Consider the following 20,601-nt stretch of genomic DNA (forward strand, 5'->3'; position numbering starts at 1 on the left):
GCATGGATGCGCAAACCGGGCCGACATTGGAAGAGTGATCAGAGGGAAACCTTACCTGCCATCTCATCACAAAAATCAACATCTGGATAAGCGAGACTGCACTTGGAAACAAGCGCTCTGGACACATGCAGGTAAACTGAGCTCTTCTGGGACTATCATCAGAGGTATGTTTGGAGGGGGGAAAATGAGCAGCATTTGATGAAAAGAACAGCTTGTCAGCTGTTAAGCACAGAGGTAGAAACATTTTTGGGGGTTGGACAGCAGCCACTGGCACTTAAAACAATGCACAGAGAGTGGGGAGAATGGGTTCCCCTAAACACCGTTTCAGAAATACTCAGTATTGCTGATTTCATCTGCTTTTATTCCAAAGCAGGAATACCACCATCTCCTGTGCCACTGCCCAGGATCGCAGAGTTGAACTGCAGGATGACAGACTCAGTGAGCGCCCATGATAACAATCAGATATTTTTCAGAAGATATCATGCAAAATAAGTGTTCACAGAGGGTGAATGCATAATCACATCACATGTGCACATTCCAATCTCCACTACAAATCACAGACAGTTCTGTGTCAAGCACTGTACACAGTTTCACATAAAAAAGTGATTAAAAGCCGATTAAAACACTCTGAAACAAATGGTGTGCATGTTGCAGATGTTCTTTAGTTCTGATCATCTTTTGGGAACCTCTTGAATAAACACCGCAGCTCTTAATCTGCAAAGGGCCTGAGGTGGAAAATATACAAGTACGTCTATTATTATCTACTTTAAAAATCACATATGCTATAATAAAATCACAACTTCTGACAACTAAGAAATGTTTTGGGGGCTGCATCTCATTGCACTGCTCCAAAAGGTCCTATAAATTCTTGGCAGCATGACTTGCGTGGTTCTTTATTTTAGATATTTGACACACATATTTGTATGAATGACAAAATCTCTGCCAGCCACTAAATGTCAGCTGGCATCATACTGCATATCCTGGCTAAACCCCTGACCCATCTGCACAGCCTTAGTTATAACGTCTACAGCAATCAGGACTGATATCCATCAAATTTATACACACTGGGGCTCCAGCTCGATCCTCCACTCACACGTCAAAAGCCCAGGAACTGAGCTGAGGGCAGACGTTGGGTTGCATTCAAAACAATATGAATCAGCCTAGTATCTGCTTCCACATGTCTCGGGTCTGCTTTGTGTCAGTGTACACATCTCACTGCAGGGAATCCTATCCTGGTGACGTATTTGTGCACAGCACAGCTGCAGGGTTAGCCGCAGGCCTGCTCTGCATTAGCTACACACAGCCTGTATGACATCGTAGTTACATTTCCTCTACCCACCGTGTGATGCATGAGTACTTTTACACCAAATTCCACACTTTCTGGAGACTGTTATTTCAGTTTGAAGCCGCTATCCACACTATAAATCAACACCAGAGCCAGGGATTGTTCCCGCTGCAAGTACAAGGCACCCTGACAACATTGCAAAGCGAGCCGTTTTCGGCCTTGTTTTCCCCCCCCTGTAAGCTACGGGTCGGGTGCAAATGTTGAATAACCTTTAAACGTGTCTCACCTGGATCCCCAGTTATGTGGCGGGTGTGCCCTCAAACTACAGGGTGGCTTAAAAACCTGGCAAAAGCGTCGATCCTCAAAACTGTTTCTCTACAGCCATTTTGAGCCAAACCATCCGCTTGATCCGGCGAGGGGTGATGAATGTGTGCGACTTATCAAACGCTTACGTTTCTCGACGTTCCCACACTTCAACTATATTTTAAAAGTTAAATAGCAAACAATTATTCCACTCTGCAACTGGCAGTGTCAGTCTGAGTGAAAAGGGAAGAACATAATACAGTCGCTCATTTCTTTTATCACCCCGTTTAGGCATAAATAGTACGGCCCGTTAAATACTGGGGACCTACTTTCCTCTGTTCTGTCAGAGCAGCCAATGAGTAGCCGTGTAATAACCTGTAGCAGCGCAGCACAGCACTGAAGCTGTCAGACAGCTCAGACACATCAAACATATAAGAGCGGGCTGGTGGGGGTCACTGCAGGACACGGTAACAGACGCATAACGGTGTTTCAAAACTTTAGACGAAAGCACGTAACCAGACATACAACTTCTGTACGTGTGCAGTATGCAACAGGGTATTTTATTTAAGGCTGCAGTGACACATTGGACCCCATTCCTTTGGAGGGGCCTCAGTCTTGCCTTGTAGGAAGTGTGTGCATATACCTTCTTACACATATTTTTGTTTAACTGAGTTTTTACTTATTAGTATTAGTAGTATATAAAGGTAGCATCTAAAACAACTATAATTCTGCATCAAAAAAATCACAGTAAAGATTGGCATGTCTCAAACACTGATGAAAAATAATCATTCACTGTTTTATTTTAATTTTATTTTGAAATTACTTAATTCACTTCGGTTTCCTACAGATTTTCTGTTGCATCTGAGTGTCTTTTCAATCTGTTAAATTCCATATGTAATGCAGTGCAAAAGTCTTGAGCCACACGTTTTTGTTTTCTTTGTATTTTACCAGGAAAGCACTAAATAGGTGGAGTGATTTTTTTTGAAACTGCACAAATTTAAACGGTAACACAAAACAAAAAGCAAAAACAGTTTGTACAATTCTAGCAAGCTTGAAAGTGGATACGTGGCTTGACCACCTCTATTACTTTATCAACACAGCCAATTCATCTGTTTATTCCTTGATAATTTTGCACTTATGACGATTGCTTTAAACTGTTCTTTTTCCAGGGTGGAATGATTGTACAGCATACATGTTTAATGACTTTTATAAACAAAAATTGAGTTCACCAATTTGAATTTATTTTTGATTTAATATAATATATATATTTTAAGTGGTGCTGAAGCTTATACGATATCCTATTAACTTCTTGTTATTGATCATAAATGACTATAATCGGTAGTTTCACTTACACAGCGCAAAAAAAGTATTAGTCACCCATCAGAATGACTAATACTCAGAACAATGGGGAAGTCCAAAGAACTCAAGGAGGGTGTCTTGGGGCTATTTCTAAACAAATGCAAATTCCAAGATCCTTGGTTTAAACAATTGTAACTAAGTACAAGTTATGTAAACCTGGTAATTTGTTAGGATCAAGAGGATCCCACGCCGTTTGATGGAAATGACACCCTGAAAATGAAAGTCAAAAAATGATGCAGCAAGCTAGTCCATTTAGCTGAAATTTCATTGGAGCAACTCAAAATGATACTCAGTAGTTTGCATGACCCCTATATGCTAGTATTCCTGCACCTAATAAGATTATGGATGGTGTCCTGGGGGATCTCCTCCTAGATCTGGACCAGGGTCTCACTGAGCTCCTGGACAGTCTAAGGTTCAACCTGGTGGTGCTGGATAGACCACAACATAATGTCCCACAGATGTTCCATTGGATTTAGGTCAGGCGAGCATGGGGGCCAGTCAATGGTGTCAATTCCTTTATCCTCCAGGAACTGCCTGCATACTCTCACCGTATGAGGCCGGACATTGTCGTGCACCAGGAGAAACCCAGGACTACTTGCACAAGCGCAGGGTCTGACAATGGGTCCAAGAATCTCATCCTGATACTTAATGGCAGTCAGGGTGCCATTGCCTAGCCTGTAGAGGTCCGCATGTGCCTCCATTCCTGGCCCACCACCAATCTGGTCGAGCTGAACAATGTTAGAGGCAGCATAACGTTCTCTACAACTTCTCCAGACCCTTCTACATCTGTCACATGTGCTCAGGGTGAACCTGCTCTCATCTGTGAAAAGCACAGGGCGCCAGTGGTGGAACCGCCAATTCTGGTATTCTATGGAAAATGTCTGTTGGGCTCCATGGTGCCAGGGAGTGAGCACAAGGCCCACTAAAGGACGTTAGGCCTCAGGTCACCCTCATGAAGTCTGTTTCTAGTTGTTTGGTCAGAGATTGTGACTTGCTGAAGGTCATTTTGTAGCTCTGGCAGTGCTCATAATGTTCCTCTTTATACAATTGAGCAGATACTGGTCCTGCTGATGGGTTAAGGACCCTCTCCAGCTCAGTGAATAACTGTCCGTCTCCTGGAATCTCCTCCATGTTCTTGAGAGTGTGGGAGACACAGCAAACCTCACGGCAATGACACATATTGATGTACTATCCTGGTTGAGTTGGACTACCTGTGTAACCTCTGTAGGGTCCAGGTTTCCTTCATGCTACCAATAGTGACACTGACCCTCGCTGAGCATAAAACTAGTAAAAACACAGTCATAAGGAGTGGCCTCCACCTTAAAACCCTTCCTGTGTTGGGGTAAGCTCATTGTTGCTTCTCTAATGCAGCTGTTGTTAATTTCATTATAACACCAAAGCAGCTGAACCTGATCAACAACCCCCTCCGCTACTTAACTGATCACATCAATATCCCACAAGTTTAACTTACTTGATGCTGTCCTCTGATTAAAACGTCTTCCTTTAATTATTATTATTATTTGAATAGTGTAGATAGACTGAGTTCTTAGTGTAGTGTTCTCTATATAAATGTATTTGATCCTTCAATAATAGAGGACAGGATAACAAGTACACTCAGAGCAGTTAGTCTTAATGATAGCAATACTTCTGCGTTATCTAGTTCGTGTTTGTTGATGCTTCGGGCTCCTTTAAGAATTCTAATGAAGTCCATATTAATTGCTGCATTACATTACTGGATGAGTCAGTTATGACACTTATGCATAACCGAAAACATACACATTCAGACATACATGTAAATTGATGCGCACACGGACACACAAACACACACACACACACACACACTGCCTTTCTGCTGGTGTTTCACACTGCATTCTTGGTGCAATGAAGCATGCTGTTGTTAGTTTTGCAATTTGAGTCACCTGGGGCTACACATGTCCCATTCTGTTAACCGCTGTCAAAGGCCGCAGTGTATAGTCTGTGGCAGGTGGCGATGCTGTCTGCTTGTGCATGCTTGTGTGTGTGGATGACAGACAGAAAAAGAAGCATTCGGTTACATGTTACTTCAGATTTCTCCATCTTTTTTTCTTTCTTTTTTGTGTGTCTCTGTTCTTCTCCTGCGCACACATGCATGCTCAGACACACACAGCTTTGAGAACAAAGGCATGTAATCAGGAACTTCAGTACAGGTGTTGTCACTGCTGCTTTTACTGAAAGCCTCTGTTTCATGCTGATAGTGCTCGGCGAGTGATATCAATATTTCTCATCTCCCAAAACAGGATATGAAAGAGAGCTGCCTTTTTCGATGAAACACAAAGGTACCACTCTCGAGCATTTGTGTCTCATAACTGTAACGCTTGATGAAATCATCAGGTATCACTGTGAAACGTATGATTAAACATCCAAAATTACATTCTGTGGCTGCATCTTTCCCTCTGGGCTGTGCATAGGAGCTGCTGAAGCTTTTATTTTTAACAACACATAGAGGTCTTAACTATGGAAAAAAGTTGTTGTGGCATCCCTACTTTGTGATCAATACAAGGATCTTTAGCTCAGGGCCAAATAGAATTAAGAATTGCTTTAGGATAATGACAGTATCGACCAGCGCTCAGCAAAGCGTTTCAAGTCATGGCAGGTTAATTCCCTTCTATGAAGGTGTATGGGGAGCCAGTCAGAGGCAGGTTTGGTGGTCAAAGTAATCCTCTCTAGTGTGGTGCTGCTGCTTTGGATCTATGCGCAGCCACTACCCCCGCTAAAAACCACTGCAAAATGATTTATGACATATTCTTTGGAAGCTGAGACCTTTCAGAACCTCTGTGCCATCACAAAAGTGAAGAAATTCTGGCAAACTCTGACATAGACCGCACTAGTAAAATTTAACCACTGCAAGGTTATGGAATAATTTATCCTCTTCTTTGGCATGCGCGCACATACCTGCGAAACCAAAAGTCCTGAGGCGACTCATGGATGACATGTCATGAATTACAGGTCAGAGTGAGTTATAGCCGGATCCGCCTACAAAACATTAAGGCTGACATTGTAATATAACATAACAACACAATTGCAGATGAGAAAAAATGGTTCGGCAACATTCGTAGGAAAGAATGAGCTCTTTACGTGAGCTTAAAGAACCGAGTACAAGAACTCAACCTAAGAAAAAAGAGCAGTATAAGGCTTCCCTCTCCTTTTCCAGATGATATATTTTTCAGCGAGGTACTCTGAGCATTCCTTGTTGCATATTCCCTCTATGAATAAAAGTATTTTACCTTGCTCATTATGTGAGACGTTGAGGTGTTTTGATGTTTGGAGATGAAAATGCTTTGAGATGAAATATTCATTTTTTTTTAGTTGGCTTAATTATGTATGTGTCCACTGTCAAGTTGGAAACTGCTGCTCCTATGAGGGATGTTTCAAGCGTACCTTTTTGCCATTGGCACAGAATACATTACCTCCTTATTACAGGGACTGCCTGGCATACACTCATATGCAACCTTATGGAAATATTAAATGAAGAGGCTGCACACCTCAATGGACACACTGAATAAGCATGAGCATCTCTCGGTCGTGACTCATAATGCGAAGATTGGGCTGATTGTTGCTTTTGGCTCACCTATTGCGTCATCCATTGTTTTACCAAGGCTTACAGTGAAAAAGTAAACCTGAGCTCCTTGGTCCTTCAATTAACCCTTTCCGTTCAATAAATAATGACTTCTGTGTTTTAACTCATAAACCAGTGGTGGTGGTGGTGCCTTAGGTGCAATATGGTTGCATTGAAGTCACATCCAATTGCGTGTGGCCAAGCTAGGGGGAATTTCCCAAGAAGCCACATCAAAAGGAACAGGCCAGCTTTTGAGGAAATGCTCAAAATGGAAAGTAGATGAGAAGATCAATACCACACTTATGTCAGTACAGTGAAGCTATATTTAGTAGCCTCTTAGCTTAGCACAAACATTTGAAAAAGGCGAAACCATCTAAAGCCATAACCCATGCAAATATAAGAATGTAGAGTTGGCAGAGTTTATCAGACAAGTCTTCAGTTATTGAGATGCAGATGTGCTGATGGGCAGATTTTGTTTCCCTGGAGCTAGCATCACTGTTTTCCTGTAATGTTATGCTAAACCCCATGCTAGTGCTAAACTCTAGCTTATGTTAGCTGCACTATCACGGCATTTAGCTATTGAACAACGAATATTATAAGAGAGATTACTATTTTCAGCTCTTCGTTTTTGTTCTGGGAGTCATGTATAGTAGTTTTGCATGAGCTGTTGGTAAAAAAAAAAAAGTATATATCTTAAATTGACCCTTTCGCAGCCTCCTAACCCTAGAATGGTAACATCAGGTGATTTTCACCCACGCAATTGCAAACACATTTCCAGTTCTATCATTTTTTATTAGAAACTTTAGAACTATTAGAAACTGTTTCACTAATTTTAGAACCTTTTCATGATACCTTTTTTCGTGTTATTAAAATAAACAAACAGAAAACTTCAATTTGCCATGTAGTGTTGCACTTAAATATATTTTGATGGAAAGTATGTTTTATCTTATATTAAATATATTATGTTGACTAAAATAAACCCAAGATTAAGGATAGTGTAAGAAAAATGCACATTAGTAGCCCATACTGTGCTGCAGACACAGACAACTGGAGACATCATGGCTTAAGCATTCCTGTTAGGCTTCTTAGGAGTTGGCTAATAGACTGTTTCTCAAATGATTTGTATGTTTCTGTAATCTTTCATCCAGCAATATGTGCAAACAAATATTTTTTTGATTAAATGTATCACACAGATACATTTGCTGTAATGGTTCAGTGTTATGCTCCATTGATTTCTTTACATTTTAGAGAAATCCAATGTGCCGGCTCAGATTTGGGTTTATAATATCACAAATTTAGTTTAGTGAACTTAGTAACTTTTAATTTTAAACAGAGTTTACAGGTCTCCTGTATCTGGCAGCTCGGTATTCAACATTCTTTATCCAGTATGTCCAAACCATTTCATCCTTACCTCTCCAACTTTGTCTCCAAACTGCTCAACCTGATCTTCTGATATGCTCACTTCTTCCATCAACTCCATCCTGAATGCTTTGCAACATTCTTCCTTCTTTGACTTCCACCATTTAATCCTGGCCTCTGCCTTCACTTGCTTCTTCATATTCTTGATTTCCAAACCCAGACTAGAGACAAACATCTAATGTTACATCTACCTGCACCATGATAGAATAGTTTGAATCTACCTCAGATGCTCCTGGCCTCACCTCCCTTCCACACGGTCACCTACATACACAATAAATCTACCTTCCTTCTCTCCAACATATCAGCCAGATCGCTCCATTTACCAGTCACAGTCCCTCCATCTTTTGTCCCTAATTTCACCTCCACATTCCCTTCCTTTCTTTCTCCTTCACTGTCTCCTCACTCCTTCCCTGTCTCCTGCTCCCTTGTCTTCAACCAAAGTAGTTGCCACTGTTGTTAAACGAGGCCCGACCGCTCCTCTGTGGAAATCTCATTCTTTACGATCCACATGCACGATTTTATGCCAGATGCACTTCCTTCCAGGCTTGGGACCAAAACTGGGAGTAGACAGCCTTGGCCCCCCCCATGGCTGGTTTGTGGGTGTCCTTGCATTTGTGGCTATTTAAAGTTTCCAACAGCCTAACTTCTGCCTGGCTTTGTTGCTCCTCTCCCTTCCAAAGCACTGAAGTCAAGACTCTTTGGCTCCTTTCAAAGCTGTAAACCATGAAAATGAAACACTAGTCTATCTGACTTTCAGTTTTGCCCAGATGTCGCTTTGAGTACAGATGTGTAATGTTCTCCACGTGTTTCTAATATGGAGTTTCACTGCACACTTGGCTTACACCTTCGGGGTGAATACTCAAGAGGTGATTGAGGTGAAGAGATTGGTTCAACTACATGAATCTACTGTATATAAATTGCCACTCTTGTCAGTACACCTTAAAGGACCAGTAAGCTAAATTAGCGATTTGGAATTAAGTTCTACACGTGGTATCGTCATATAATCTTCCCCTGCAAAAAACACACAGTTTATTTAGGCCAACAACATGAGTATTACACTATATTCTAAACAGTATACTGTCCTTTCAAGTACTGCCAGCAAAGGCTTAGAATAAATCAGTTTTTAACCAAATCTTGCAATGTGTCATTGATAATTTCCATAACTACAAGAATCCTACTGTATTTCTTAAAACCTTTCCCCATCAAAAACAGCACCCACTGCTGAGTGAGTTTCCTCGTCCTCAACACCCCATTACGACACAAAACGCGCTCTATCTCTGTACATGTTTATTTCCAAAGCCTCGCTGGTTGTTATGTTATTATTACAGTCATTTCCTGTGCTGGAATTTCATTTTGGGGCTCCCCTTTTGCTCTTAAAACTTACTAGCAGCCCGTCACCCTTTCAGCACCTCTGGCTGGCTCTTGTAAAGGTGTGGGTGGCCGTGCTTGGACCCTGAAGTGGTCGCACGGACGCTGAGCTGTGAAATTACATTAAGCCGCCAGGCTAAGGCCCATGGCAATCCTCCCTTAATGAAAACTGTTTCGCAGCGCAGGCTGCTCGGAGCACCGGAGACAATCTGTATGACAAGCGGGGTTTAATATGGAGAGGTTGAGTAAAGGGACACCATAGTAATTGCTGGCATTTTGGATGTTCATTTATAGTGCTCCGCCGCTATTCATGTGCACAGAAAAATGTTCTGATGTTCTGTGAGTGTGTGTGGGAAAGGAGTAGGTGTGCGGTATTCATATTCATCCAGTGAAAACATCAGTGGCCTATCACAGATTGAAACATAAGCACATACACAAACATAAACCACCCACGCGCTATTTACTCATAGAGCCTCACCATTGTACCTGTAACTGCATACTCGCAGATGTGTTTCCTTGTAATGGAACTGTGACATATAGATTCATATCATCAGTTGGGGGAATGACGTGTAGAAGTGGGTATTAAAAGGTCACACAATCAGCGAAAAGTACACCGTTATATTATGGGAGCCACCGCATTTAATTTTAGTAACATGAAGAGGAAAATTAGGAGAAAATGTTCTAAATAAAAACATTTGCTAAAAGAGATGTTCGCCTTTTTGCTAACAGAAGTGGTTGAAATGAAAAGCTTTTGACATGACGTACAATTTGCACCTAATTTTAAACTACCAAACCATGCAGAGTGGAGCAGCATTACTTGTTTTGTGTGTAGATTACCAAAAAGATAAAGGTAAACAAACTTCAGGGACAGCAGCATGAAGGAGATGAGACTCGGAGCCAAATGACTCATTTGCAGCTTTCACTTCAGCTCAGACGTTGAGAGGACACTAAACTAAGTTTAACGATAAGTTATAAGTTATCCTATTACTATTACATTTTACAGCTGTTTTTTTTCTACAGCGGGACATCCCCCCAAAACAACTGCAGAGTCATAATGATCATTTTAAACATTATATCATACACCGATTAGGCGTAACATTATGAGCCCTGACAGATGAAGTCAGTAACACTGATTTTCTCTTCATCATGGCACCTGTTAGTGGGTGGGATTGATTAGGTAGCATTTTGTCCTCAGAACGAGAAATAGAGTTTGACACAGGCCAAATTGTGATGGTTAGATGACTGGATCACAGCATCTCTGAAACTGCATCTTTGTGGGTTGTTAGAATAAAGGAGTTAGAATAAAATGAACATCAGTTTGTTATGTGTCGGGCTGGAAAGCCGCAAACCAGTCAGGGTCCCTATGATGATCTCTGTACACTCCTGAAAGCACTAGCAGTGGACATGTCAGCATCAGAACTGGACCACGGAGCAATTCAATTCAATTCTATTCAGTTATATTTATACAGCGCTAAATCACAACAATAGTCGCCTCAAGGCGATTTATATTGTAAGGTACACCCTACAATAATACATACAGAGAAAAACCCAACAATGATATGACCCCTATGAGCAAGCACTTTGGCGAAAGTGGGAAGGAAAAACTCCCTTTTAACAGGAAGAAACCTCAGACAGAACCAGACTCAGGGAGGGGCGGCCATCTGCTGCGACTGGTTGGGGTGAGAGAAGGAAGACAGGATAAAAGACAGCGGCAGCAGTGTGATGCTTTTGGGCAATGTTCTCCTGGGAAGCCCTGGGTCCTGCCATCAATGTGGATGCTCTTTTGACACCTACCTAAGCATTGTTGCAGACCATGTACACCGTTTCATGGAAACAGTACTCCCTGATGGCTGTGGCCTGTTTCAGCAAGATAATTCACCTTGACACAAATCAAAAATGGTTTGGGAATAGTTGAAGGAGCACAAAAGAATGAGCATGAGATGTTGGCTTGGCCCCCGAATTCGCCAGATAGGCAGGTGTTCATATTGTTACGCCAGATTATTGCAGGTCTGCAAAGCGCTGTGGGGCACCTGTGGTTCACTTTGGAGGTGCAAACATAGAGAGCTTTCAGTTACCTCTACTCTAACAGACATGTTCTGAAAGCTTGGCCACATAAAATAGAAGTTACCACCAGTGATAGATCAAGTAGACATGAATGGAAAAAATTAGAAAAACTGGCAAATCAAATTTATCTTTGCCGTATCACCCAGTTAATAACATCTTCTTTTCACTGCAGTGCACCTCATTTCACATTTGTTCCTTCACCACAGATTGCCTTTGAACTGTGAGAGAAGATGCCTTCAAAAAACAACACCTTGATGGACCAAGTTTGACATCTTCCCAGAGAACTCAAACGCCGTTCCAGCCGCAAGGACAAATGAACAGTAAAATGCAACGGGAGTTCCAATAAATACAGTATAAATTTAAACTGGGCTTTCCACAGTGTGGCTGTCTCCTCTTGACAGTCACAGGAGGAGGGGGAAGACTGAAGCAAGCATGTCTGGAGCAAGGAGGTGTGCGTTCATGTGTGTGCACGTGCACATGCGGGGATAAGTTCACACACACGTCTTCCTAGCCAAAACAAGTATATTTCTTGGCCTGGTGTCTAGACAGGCAGCGTTACTTTTACCCACGGGTCAAAAGCTCTCTGCCCCGTGGCCACCCACCCCTGTGTAATCATGGGAGCAAAGGGAGTTTGTGTCTGTGAGGGGTCTTAACTCCTGCTGCATGCTAATCCTGTGTGAGTTATTATCTAATGGTGATACTTGAGAAAGAAAGAAAATACAATAAAGGGACTTTTTATTGCTCACACTTCCCTCCAGTTGTGTCTCAGGTAAAAAGGTGCACGTATTAATTTAACGAGAAACAAAAACCTGCTTATTAGCCATGATGAGAGCTACTCGACCTCTGAAAACACGTGTATGATGTTATTTGTGGCTCTGAAAGGAAAGCTGAGATGTGTCTCACATGAACTCTGGAGAGTATCAGGAGTTGTCCACTCTCACATGTAGCAGGCAACAGGAGAAGACTTCCAAACGCTGGAAATATATGTGCTATTCACACACGGATGGAATCGGACAATATGCAGACTTTGTATGGCATCGAGGGTCAGGACGATTTTTAGCACAGGGAGGAATGCAAAGAAATGGAAATAAAGTAGCTGCAACCAGAAGGGTGTACTATGAAGCAACACTAATGGGTTAGCGCGCTACATTGTGCTTAAAGTCAGACCTAGCACTCTCTTTTAGCCTGCCTAATATCGTAATATTAGTCAGTATGCCTGATAAGCATGATCAGATTATAATTCTAAGGTTCTAATTCTTTTTTATTTAGAAAACCCTGTAGGTGCATAAATGCAACTTTTGAAGCCTTACCTTACTAATAACGCTGAACAAAGCTCAGCTGTAAAGTCACATGGTCACTGGAGTTTGGAAATGCCATATCTATAGATACAATGGTTCAGGAATGGTTCTAGGAGCGTAACAATGAGTTTGAGGTGTTGACTTGGCATCCAAAATTCTCCAGATCAGACCAACACAGCAGAATACACAGACCCATCATCGGAGGACCGAGCAGTGAGTGTGATAATATGAGGCTACATAAGAGGAAAAGTTGTTGGGCACATGACATTTATAGATGGCCTGTAGTTATACCAAAATACAGGCTGACAAGCTGCTTCCCGTCCTCCTGAAGTCTGGCAGAAAATGAACATTTCAGTGTGATAATGGTCCAAACCAACACTGCCAAAATCACACAATTTTCTTTAGAGATGATGAAAACTAGGACCAAGTCACTTGGCTTAAATCCAAGAAGAAAACCTTCAGTGTAGCCGAGTAGAGCAACACAACCCTTTCAGCAAAGAACAGCAGGGAAATGGCTTTCTAAAGATGGAGTCTGACATCAGAAATAAAAGTGACACGCAACTCGAATGACATTTAGGTGACATTGCACTGCAGTGTACTGACATTTATTTTACACAGATTAAACAGCCTTTTGTAGTCTGTCAGAGCTGCTTTTAGCCACTATATATACTGGTGTGTTCAATCTTTATCAGTTCACCACTATTAACTGCCTGCTATTTACAGTTGTAGTGTGTAGTTTTTGTCACAGCAGACAAATGCATTTAGTTTGGCACCTAGGATCCAGCTCATCATTCAGGTGGATGCTGGGCTGGTGGATCTTCTGCAGCTCCTTAAAGAGGTGTGTTTGGTATATGCTGTGATGAGAGTTTGGCAAAAAATCCTCTTTATCAAAGTACATTTTCAGACTGGAGCTGTATATCAGTATTCATAGGGTAAGCACTCATGACAGTAGAAAGTAGGTGGAGAAAGTGTAATCAGATTCTTTGGGGGGGTCTGACAGCTGTTCTTGCTCCGTCCTCCTCACCTTTCTCTCAACTCAAACATCTGAGGCGTGGCTCACTCCAGCAAGCATGTCAGCTACTTCCTGTCTTGAGGGGGGAACAAAATAAAAAAAAAATCCACGGAAGGAGACGGAAGCGAGCTGAGAATACTGTGCCCGAGATTGACATCTAGCCCTCAAAACACTGCATTGTTGTCTCTGAGAGCCTGACAGCTTGCATTGAGCCGCCGCTGAATACTTCAGCCCATATTTGTTTTAGGAGTTTTCCCCACGGGGGCCGACTTGACCTCAGAAGAGAGACATGAGAAAATTCTCAGGCTCTGTTGATTCACGACGAGCCAGATTGTTAAAAGCAGCAGCTTTTATAAATCAACAAACTCTGCTCACTCGTGCAGTGCTTACTCACGAGGATGTGTGGCACTGAAATGGATCTTTTCTCATCTCCACAGTATCGCTTTGCACTGAAGGCTCAACCTCAGGACTTTTAAACTGTGTGTATATGTGTGCGTGTCTGTCGGCCCTGGCTGTAGCTGAGCAGAATGGCTGTGATAGTGTTTTGTTGGGGGGGGTGGTGTCTGAAAGGGGGAGGGGGGACCTCACATTTAGGCTGGCGTCTCTTGGGAGAGATTAAGCAGTTTAGTCTCTGCTGCGTCTCTCTCTCTATCACTGCCTCCAGCCGGTCCCCTGTATTCGGAGCGAGGCAGGCTGCGCATTTTCTGTCGTCCTTTTGTTTTGTTTTTGTTTGTGGCAGTTTCTGTTCCTCTCTTTCGCTCTCATTTCCTCTGCTCCTTCTCTTGCTTGTTCTCCTTCCCTCTATTCTGCCTGCTCGTGACACTCTTTCGCTTTCCTTCAGACTCTTTCTCTATTTTATAACCTCCCCCCCTCCCCTTTTATGTTTTTCACCCTTTCGACCTCTGGACATCCAGCTGATTCTCTTAGCTGACAGCCCAGATGGCACACACACACGCACACCAAACCACCCCCAAAACACAAACTGAATACTGTCAGCCCCTCACTCACCGATAGGCTGCTTTAGCTGGGCCATCCTGCCGAGCTGATCCCCCTTGTCCTGTGTGGAGTACTGTGGAGTTCAACCACTACTCACATTAATCTCCTAAACGATCCTGGACCTAAGAGGATCAATACTCATTTTCAGGGAGCAGCATGATCCCTTAATGTAGTGGAGGATGGCTGCTTATCCCTCCTGCCCCCCTTTCATTCACCCCCTCCCCTCCTCTATTTTAATTCCCCGTTGGATGAGCAAGAGTCAGCCTTTCATTTCATTTCATGGGCCACTTTATTTAAGGCAAGATCGTGCTTTTATTGCTGTTGTCATTTCTCAGGTGACTGGCACCTGTATGTCCTGGTCATAGAGGGGATAAAAACGGCCTCCATCTTCATTAGAGTTTCACTCTGAGGAGCTTGTTTTTATGACATTCGATCTGTCTCTTGTAATAGACTCTCTTCCCTCCCCAACATTCATCCCAATCACGGTGGGGTCACACAGGGTACCTACGTATAACTGAGAGCGTGCGTTTCCCATTTGCGTGAATTCGCTGCAGTGCAAACTTTGCAGAGGTTTGCAAGAGCAAATAAATCGCTCTGGTTTTACTCCACTTACTTTGAAACACATCAGAGGCGTCTTCGGTCTATTTCGTATTAGCGGTCCTCGTGTAATTGTTATTCTTTGTTTTCCACAGACGTTGAGAAAAAGAAAAAAATGACTTCATGCTATAATAGCGGCGTGATCCAAGGAAAATGGGAAAGATCTGACTTTCCACTGGATAACAAGCATCCTATTTTTCCAGACTCTGTGTGCAGCTCCGACCGCACGCTTAGCTTAGTGTCTCATCATTGATCTTTGCTGATGCAGACTGTTTCTGGGGCCTTTTTCATCAGGAGAGGTAGCCACAGTGCAATGAAAGGCAGGCTGCCTATTGGTGGAAGAGGCCACCTAGAGCAAGTTTGTAGGTGTTGTTTATGCTAAAGCTATTACTCTGCGTCTGGGCAGCCTGCCCCGAGAGCTGGACCGCTCTGCTGCTACTGAATTATTCACCTCAGAGGTCTGCCATCCCGTGTATACAAGCTGTCACATGTAGCTGAGTGATAAGCTGATTGTCCTGCAATGTGGGGTTTGTTACTCTGTGTGTGTAAATACTGTACGGACAGATTTATATGTTGAAATGTTGTGTGTGATTAAATGATGAAATCTGCAAAGTCTAATCCAAATATATCTCTGAGACTTCTGCTTGCTTCTTAAAGCACTAGCAGCTCGAAATCGTTGCATCCTCCTTAAAACAGTCTGCCTTGACAATGCGGGATACCCCAAACTGATGCAAAACCGGGGTTATGCAGTCAGTATGGGCTGAAAGATGATAACATCTCAGATACAAGAAGTCCAGGCGTGAGAAGCCAATTACAGCCCACTTTGATCCTGAGTGGCCCCGACCACTAAAATTATTGCCGAAAGACGTGTTTTTAAAAAAAAGCCTTCTTCTTTTTGCTGTTAACAAGTTAATGTATATTCCGCACTTATTCATGTTTTATAAAACATCTATCTATAACTTAAAAGCTTACTAGGAGAAACCCTTGAAGCTGTTTTCTGAACTGTCATATTTCAGGGCTGCTGAGGTGTCAAAGCTCATCATTAAGGGTGAAGGGGAGGTCATCAAATGTCATCTTTATGGGGAAAAGAGTTAAGAAAAGCACTAGAAAGACTGTTAAGCTGATGATTAGGATATCCAACTCTGTTGATAACTCTCTCAAGATGTGATCCATTCTCTCTGCTGAAAAATCAAGTGAAAAAAAAGTATGCCATCTTTTTTTTGCAATTTTTACTCTGCAAAGCCGTTGACTTGTTCTGGCCCCTGGGCCCTACATTTGACACTTCTGGCTTGTAGTCATCTGCTTCAAGAATAGCCACAACTCTAACACACTGCTGCAAGTCATGGGACCGCGAGCATCATATAAACTTCATCTTTCCCCATCACTACAAGCATCCAGAGGAATTCACCTCAAACATGTGATCCTGGATATTTCTCTTCTGTTTACACAGTGTGGTTCGCCCTGTGTGTGTGTGTGTGCCCGTGTGTGTGTGAAGGTTTTAGGTCTGATTGGATACAGTCTGAACCTGCTGATTGTGCTGGCATGTCTGTGTCCTCTTCATCACCGCCGTAGAGGGTTCGGCTCAGGAGAACAGCAGGGTCTTTCTTTAGGTGGAGGATTGAATCAGTGATGACAGTCTCATGACTGCTTCCTCTTTCTGACACACAAACACACACAAGCCCTGTCTGCTGTTTTTTGCAACCCTACTGTGCTCACACACAGGAAAACATACATTCAAACAGAACAGGTCAGGCTCAGGTGTGAAAAAAAAATGAAAATGATTAAAGATAGCAAACTTCCTTTAAAAATGCACCTGAGGAGTCTCCTGTGGAAGCCATGCTTCTTTTAAATCTTCATTAAAGTTTGCAGTCTCCTCTATCCGTGGCTACTTACCTAATTTACAAAACCCATCAGTGTGAGGGTAAGGGGGTGGGGGCTGATCATCCTAAAATCTGGTTGGAAGGAGATTTGGGAATGGCAGTGACTGAGCAGTAGTGCTGGGAAGCCATAAAAAGAGAGCATACTAACTCAACTTGTGCCAAACGTGGCCTTTTTCATTTCAAGTGTTCACCTTCATTTTTCAGGGCCAAATTCTCTGAAAGGTTCCAAGAACAAAGATCCAGCACGTGACAGATACAAACCGGCTCCAGGCTTTTTTGCATTCTTCCTTGCAGTGCAGTAATCTGCTTACCTACTGGAATACCTGTACAATCACACACACTCCCAAACTTATCCAAAACGGATTAAATAACTACTAATTCTTTTATTTTTTACATCTGTCATGTATTTTTTTATTTGTTCGTTTTGTTTTTGTTTTTGACATTTGTTCCATGTGCTTTAAAAGTCAACAAAACATCCAAATAATAATAATAATAATAATAATTTGGAGAAAAATATATTTTAACTAACTTCCAATTTGCGCTGTGGTCATAAAAATAAAATGTGGTGGAAATACCTTTCAGTATCATCAAAGAAAAATACACAGAAAAATATTTATGCTGTTTAAAAACACGCCACATTCGTGACAGCGGAGCAGGTACGGACTCCACGCAGCTTTCGCTCTCACTCCCAGCACTCCGCGTGAAGGATACTGGCAGCGTGGGTCGATGAGGTGCGGGAAGGTGATGCCGTAAAGAGTGTCGTAAACCAGGTGCGGAGAAGGGGAGGTGAAGGGAAGCCAGGAGGAGGAGGGGGGGAGAGAGGGGGGTGAGAGAGGAGGTGACTCTCCGGCAGCATTTAGACACAACGAAAGGATCATGGCGGATGGCCCCAGGTGTAAGCGCAGAAAGCAGCCGAACCCGAAAAGGACCAACGGTGAGTAAAACTACTTCCGACTCGGAGCTTTGCTTTCAGAGATACGGTGTGAACGCCGTCCTGTCTCCCAGTAATTTTGCCGAAAAGTTTCGTGGCCCAGAGGTCCGGTTTTTACTCACCGAAAGTGCTGGGAAGTAGCAAGTGAGCGCTGTATTACAGCCCTATGTGGTGTACCGTTATACCTGGGTCGCGGCTCTCCCACCGCCTAGCGGCTCTCTGCGCCGGAGACCGTTATACGCACCTCAGTCCGTTATGAGTGGAAAAGCTTTTGTTTCCACTTTAAACTGCTTTATTCGTTTAAACACACTTTGTCCGTCTCTACAGGCTGACAATCCATTGATTTAGTCCCATTCTGTCGAGTTATTGAGCCCACCACTAAACTCGGACCTGTTTCTGAGGGGAAACGGTCTACCTGATTCCTGTTGCGGACCTCGACGGACACATTGTGTTTTTACATATGGATAAAAGAAATCATTAAGTAGAACTGTGTTTTGGTTTGGTTTGTTTTTTCTCGACGATGTTGATAATTATCTGTATTATCTGTGCGCGTGTGAAGCAGAGGGGACACAACTGTTTGTTCTTTCTTTCGCGCACAGGCAGCAGGTAGCGACAGGACACTGTTGCTGCGCTACGGGGGCTGACAAAACGAATTTTCCCCCATTTAACCCGACCTGTCCCGTTATCCAGACACTTAAGTGTGAATGTAAACACAGTTTTCAAGCTTTAAAGCCGAGAAGCGCTGAAACTGTATCGGTGTATTGGAGCTCGCTTTGAACACTTGCCTTTCCTCTAACTTAAATGTTTCATTTCGATGCCGCACACGCCGTGAACATTAAATATGACTTGTCAGAGGGGGTTTGACAGTGAAGCAGTGGCAGAAAGCTTGGGAGAAACATGGATGGGGTAGCCGGAGGTTCCGGAGAACGAGGAGTATCTCACGCGCTGTTTGTGTGAGCAGGGCGAGCGCAGCCCATATAAGGACAGCGGATCCTCTCCTGTCGCGCATTGGGAATCCTGATTGTTGTAGGACGGTGGTCGCGAGCGAACCTCTTTACTTTTCTGTCTTTACTCACTTCATTACAGCTTGTAGCCCGCAGCAACATTTGAAATGGTTACATTGTTTAATGTTTTAACATGCCGACGTGCGAAGCAAGACGTTTTTTTTTTGTTATTTAAGGGTGGTGTGAAAATACTGGTGAACCGTTACAACGTCGCATGTGCGGCTCTACTTTGTTCAAATATCTGTCTCCTGGTTGTGTGACGCGCATAAATGGACTTTTGCGAGTATATAACGTCTGTTTTTTCCTGCTTCGCTCTTTCTATTTACGTGCTGGACTGTGGTGAAATCGTCGTTTCCGGTGCTCGGACTACTTTTTTTTCTTCTTTTTTTGATTGACAAACCAAGTTGTTCCGTCGTGGATCTGACAGCGTGTGGCGTCCATATCAAGTAGTCTCGGTCCTGCGTTAGCCTGTGTACCACCCAGTGTAGCTCACGGGAACTGAGGTGATACGCGAATATCGCTTTTATTTTTGCTTAGTAAGATGCGATGGCTCCTGCGCTGCTGAAAACGAGTTAGTGGGTGGGAAAATGCAAGCAAATTGTGCCGTGTGGATTTTCTGTTGATGTCTGATCAATTTAGGAGAAGAGTATAAAACAAAAAGAGAAACAAAAACTTTGAGCCACTGCTATTTATGTTCTCCATTGTGATTTTGTTCTCTTTTCATAAGGGTGTGTTTGCATTTCATTCCTGGAGCGGTGTCCAACGTGTGGACACACCTCAGATAACGGTCCTGCTGTCAAAGTGTGGGTATTTCTATTACCCCTGGGAGGAAGGGAGCTTTTAAATGACTTCTCATGTGCTTTCCTTTGTTGCTCTTTCTCCTTTCTTTAAGTTAACGGGCCTGTATTAATCATTTCTCACTGATGACACGGCCCTATTGATATTTAAAGTCAAACAGATGTGCTCCTTGTTTCCTTGCCTCATTTGCATTTCCTTCAAAGGGGATGTTGAGGCCTGTGTTTTTAAAGTCCTTGCTTCCTACCACCACCTGACAAGGCAGGTGATCTGTCACATAAATGCACCTCTCAGCTGAAGGGGATTCCTCAGAGAAGTTAGATAAAGCTTTTTTTTTGTTTTTGTTTTGTTTTTTGTCATGCTCATTTGATGTCTCTCCCTAATTATAAGACCCTGTTGCTTTTTTAATGAATGAAGCCCTTGAGTTTTGCTCGGCTTGTTATAGTCCGAGACTTTGCCAGCAGAGAGGGAGCCGAGATCAAGGTGAGCCCCATTCCCTGTTGTAAACAGAGAGGTGTTAACAGCCTGCAGGACAACAGGTGTTTGCAATCGGCGGGATACTACAGCTTCCTTTGTCGCTTCTCCCCCCCGCCCCCCCCTCAGGAATAGCAGCGGTAATTTAAAACAGCAATTTGGGAATAGAGGAATGCGGACGGTATTAACATTCTTTGCAAAAATAAACAGGGTCGTTGGGG

At 43.0% G+C, this 20,601-nt stretch overlaps 2 protein-coding genes across 6 annotated transcripts in view; one reads left to right on the forward strand and one right to left on the reverse strand.

Moving 5' to 3' along the window:
- znf438 (zinc finger protein 438) overlaps positions 1 to 1,886 on the reverse strand; it is a 49,860-nt gene extending 47,974 nt beyond the window's left edge. The window contains exon 1 of one of the 4 annotated variants that reach the window (XM_005918478.3): positions 1,572 to 1,886. The gene's annotated coding sequence lies outside the window, so the exon portion shown is untranslated. The remainder of the gene's footprint in view (positions 1 to 1,571) is intronic. The other 3 variants (XM_005918477.3, XM_005918472.3, XM_005918473.3) reach the window with 3 other exon arrangements.
- A 15,951-nt stretch (positions 1,887 to 17,837) lies between these two features.
- Positions 17,838 to 20,601, forward strand: part of zeb1b (zinc finger E-box binding homeobox 1b) — a 49,154-nt gene continuing 46,390 nt past the window's right edge. Inside the window, exon 1 of one of the 2 annotated variants that reach the window (XM_005918481.2) lies at positions 17,838 to 18,110. In XM_005918481.2, coding sequence (XP_005918543.1) covers positions 18,053 to 18,110 — 58 coding nt within the window. In that variant the 5' untranslated portion in view covers positions 17,838 to 18,052. The remainder of the gene's footprint in view (positions 18,111 to 20,601) is intronic. The other variant, XM_005918480.2, reaches the window with a different exon arrangement.

This window comes from Haplochromis burtoni, unplaced genomic scaffold, assembly GCF_018398535.1.
Source record: "Haplochromis burtoni strain Fernald_Lab_line unplaced genomic scaffold, NCSU_Asbu1 Contig_30, whole genome shotgun sequence".
Lineage (NCBI taxonomy): Eukaryota > Metazoa > Chordata > Actinopteri > Cichliformes > Cichlidae > Haplochromis > Haplochromis burtoni.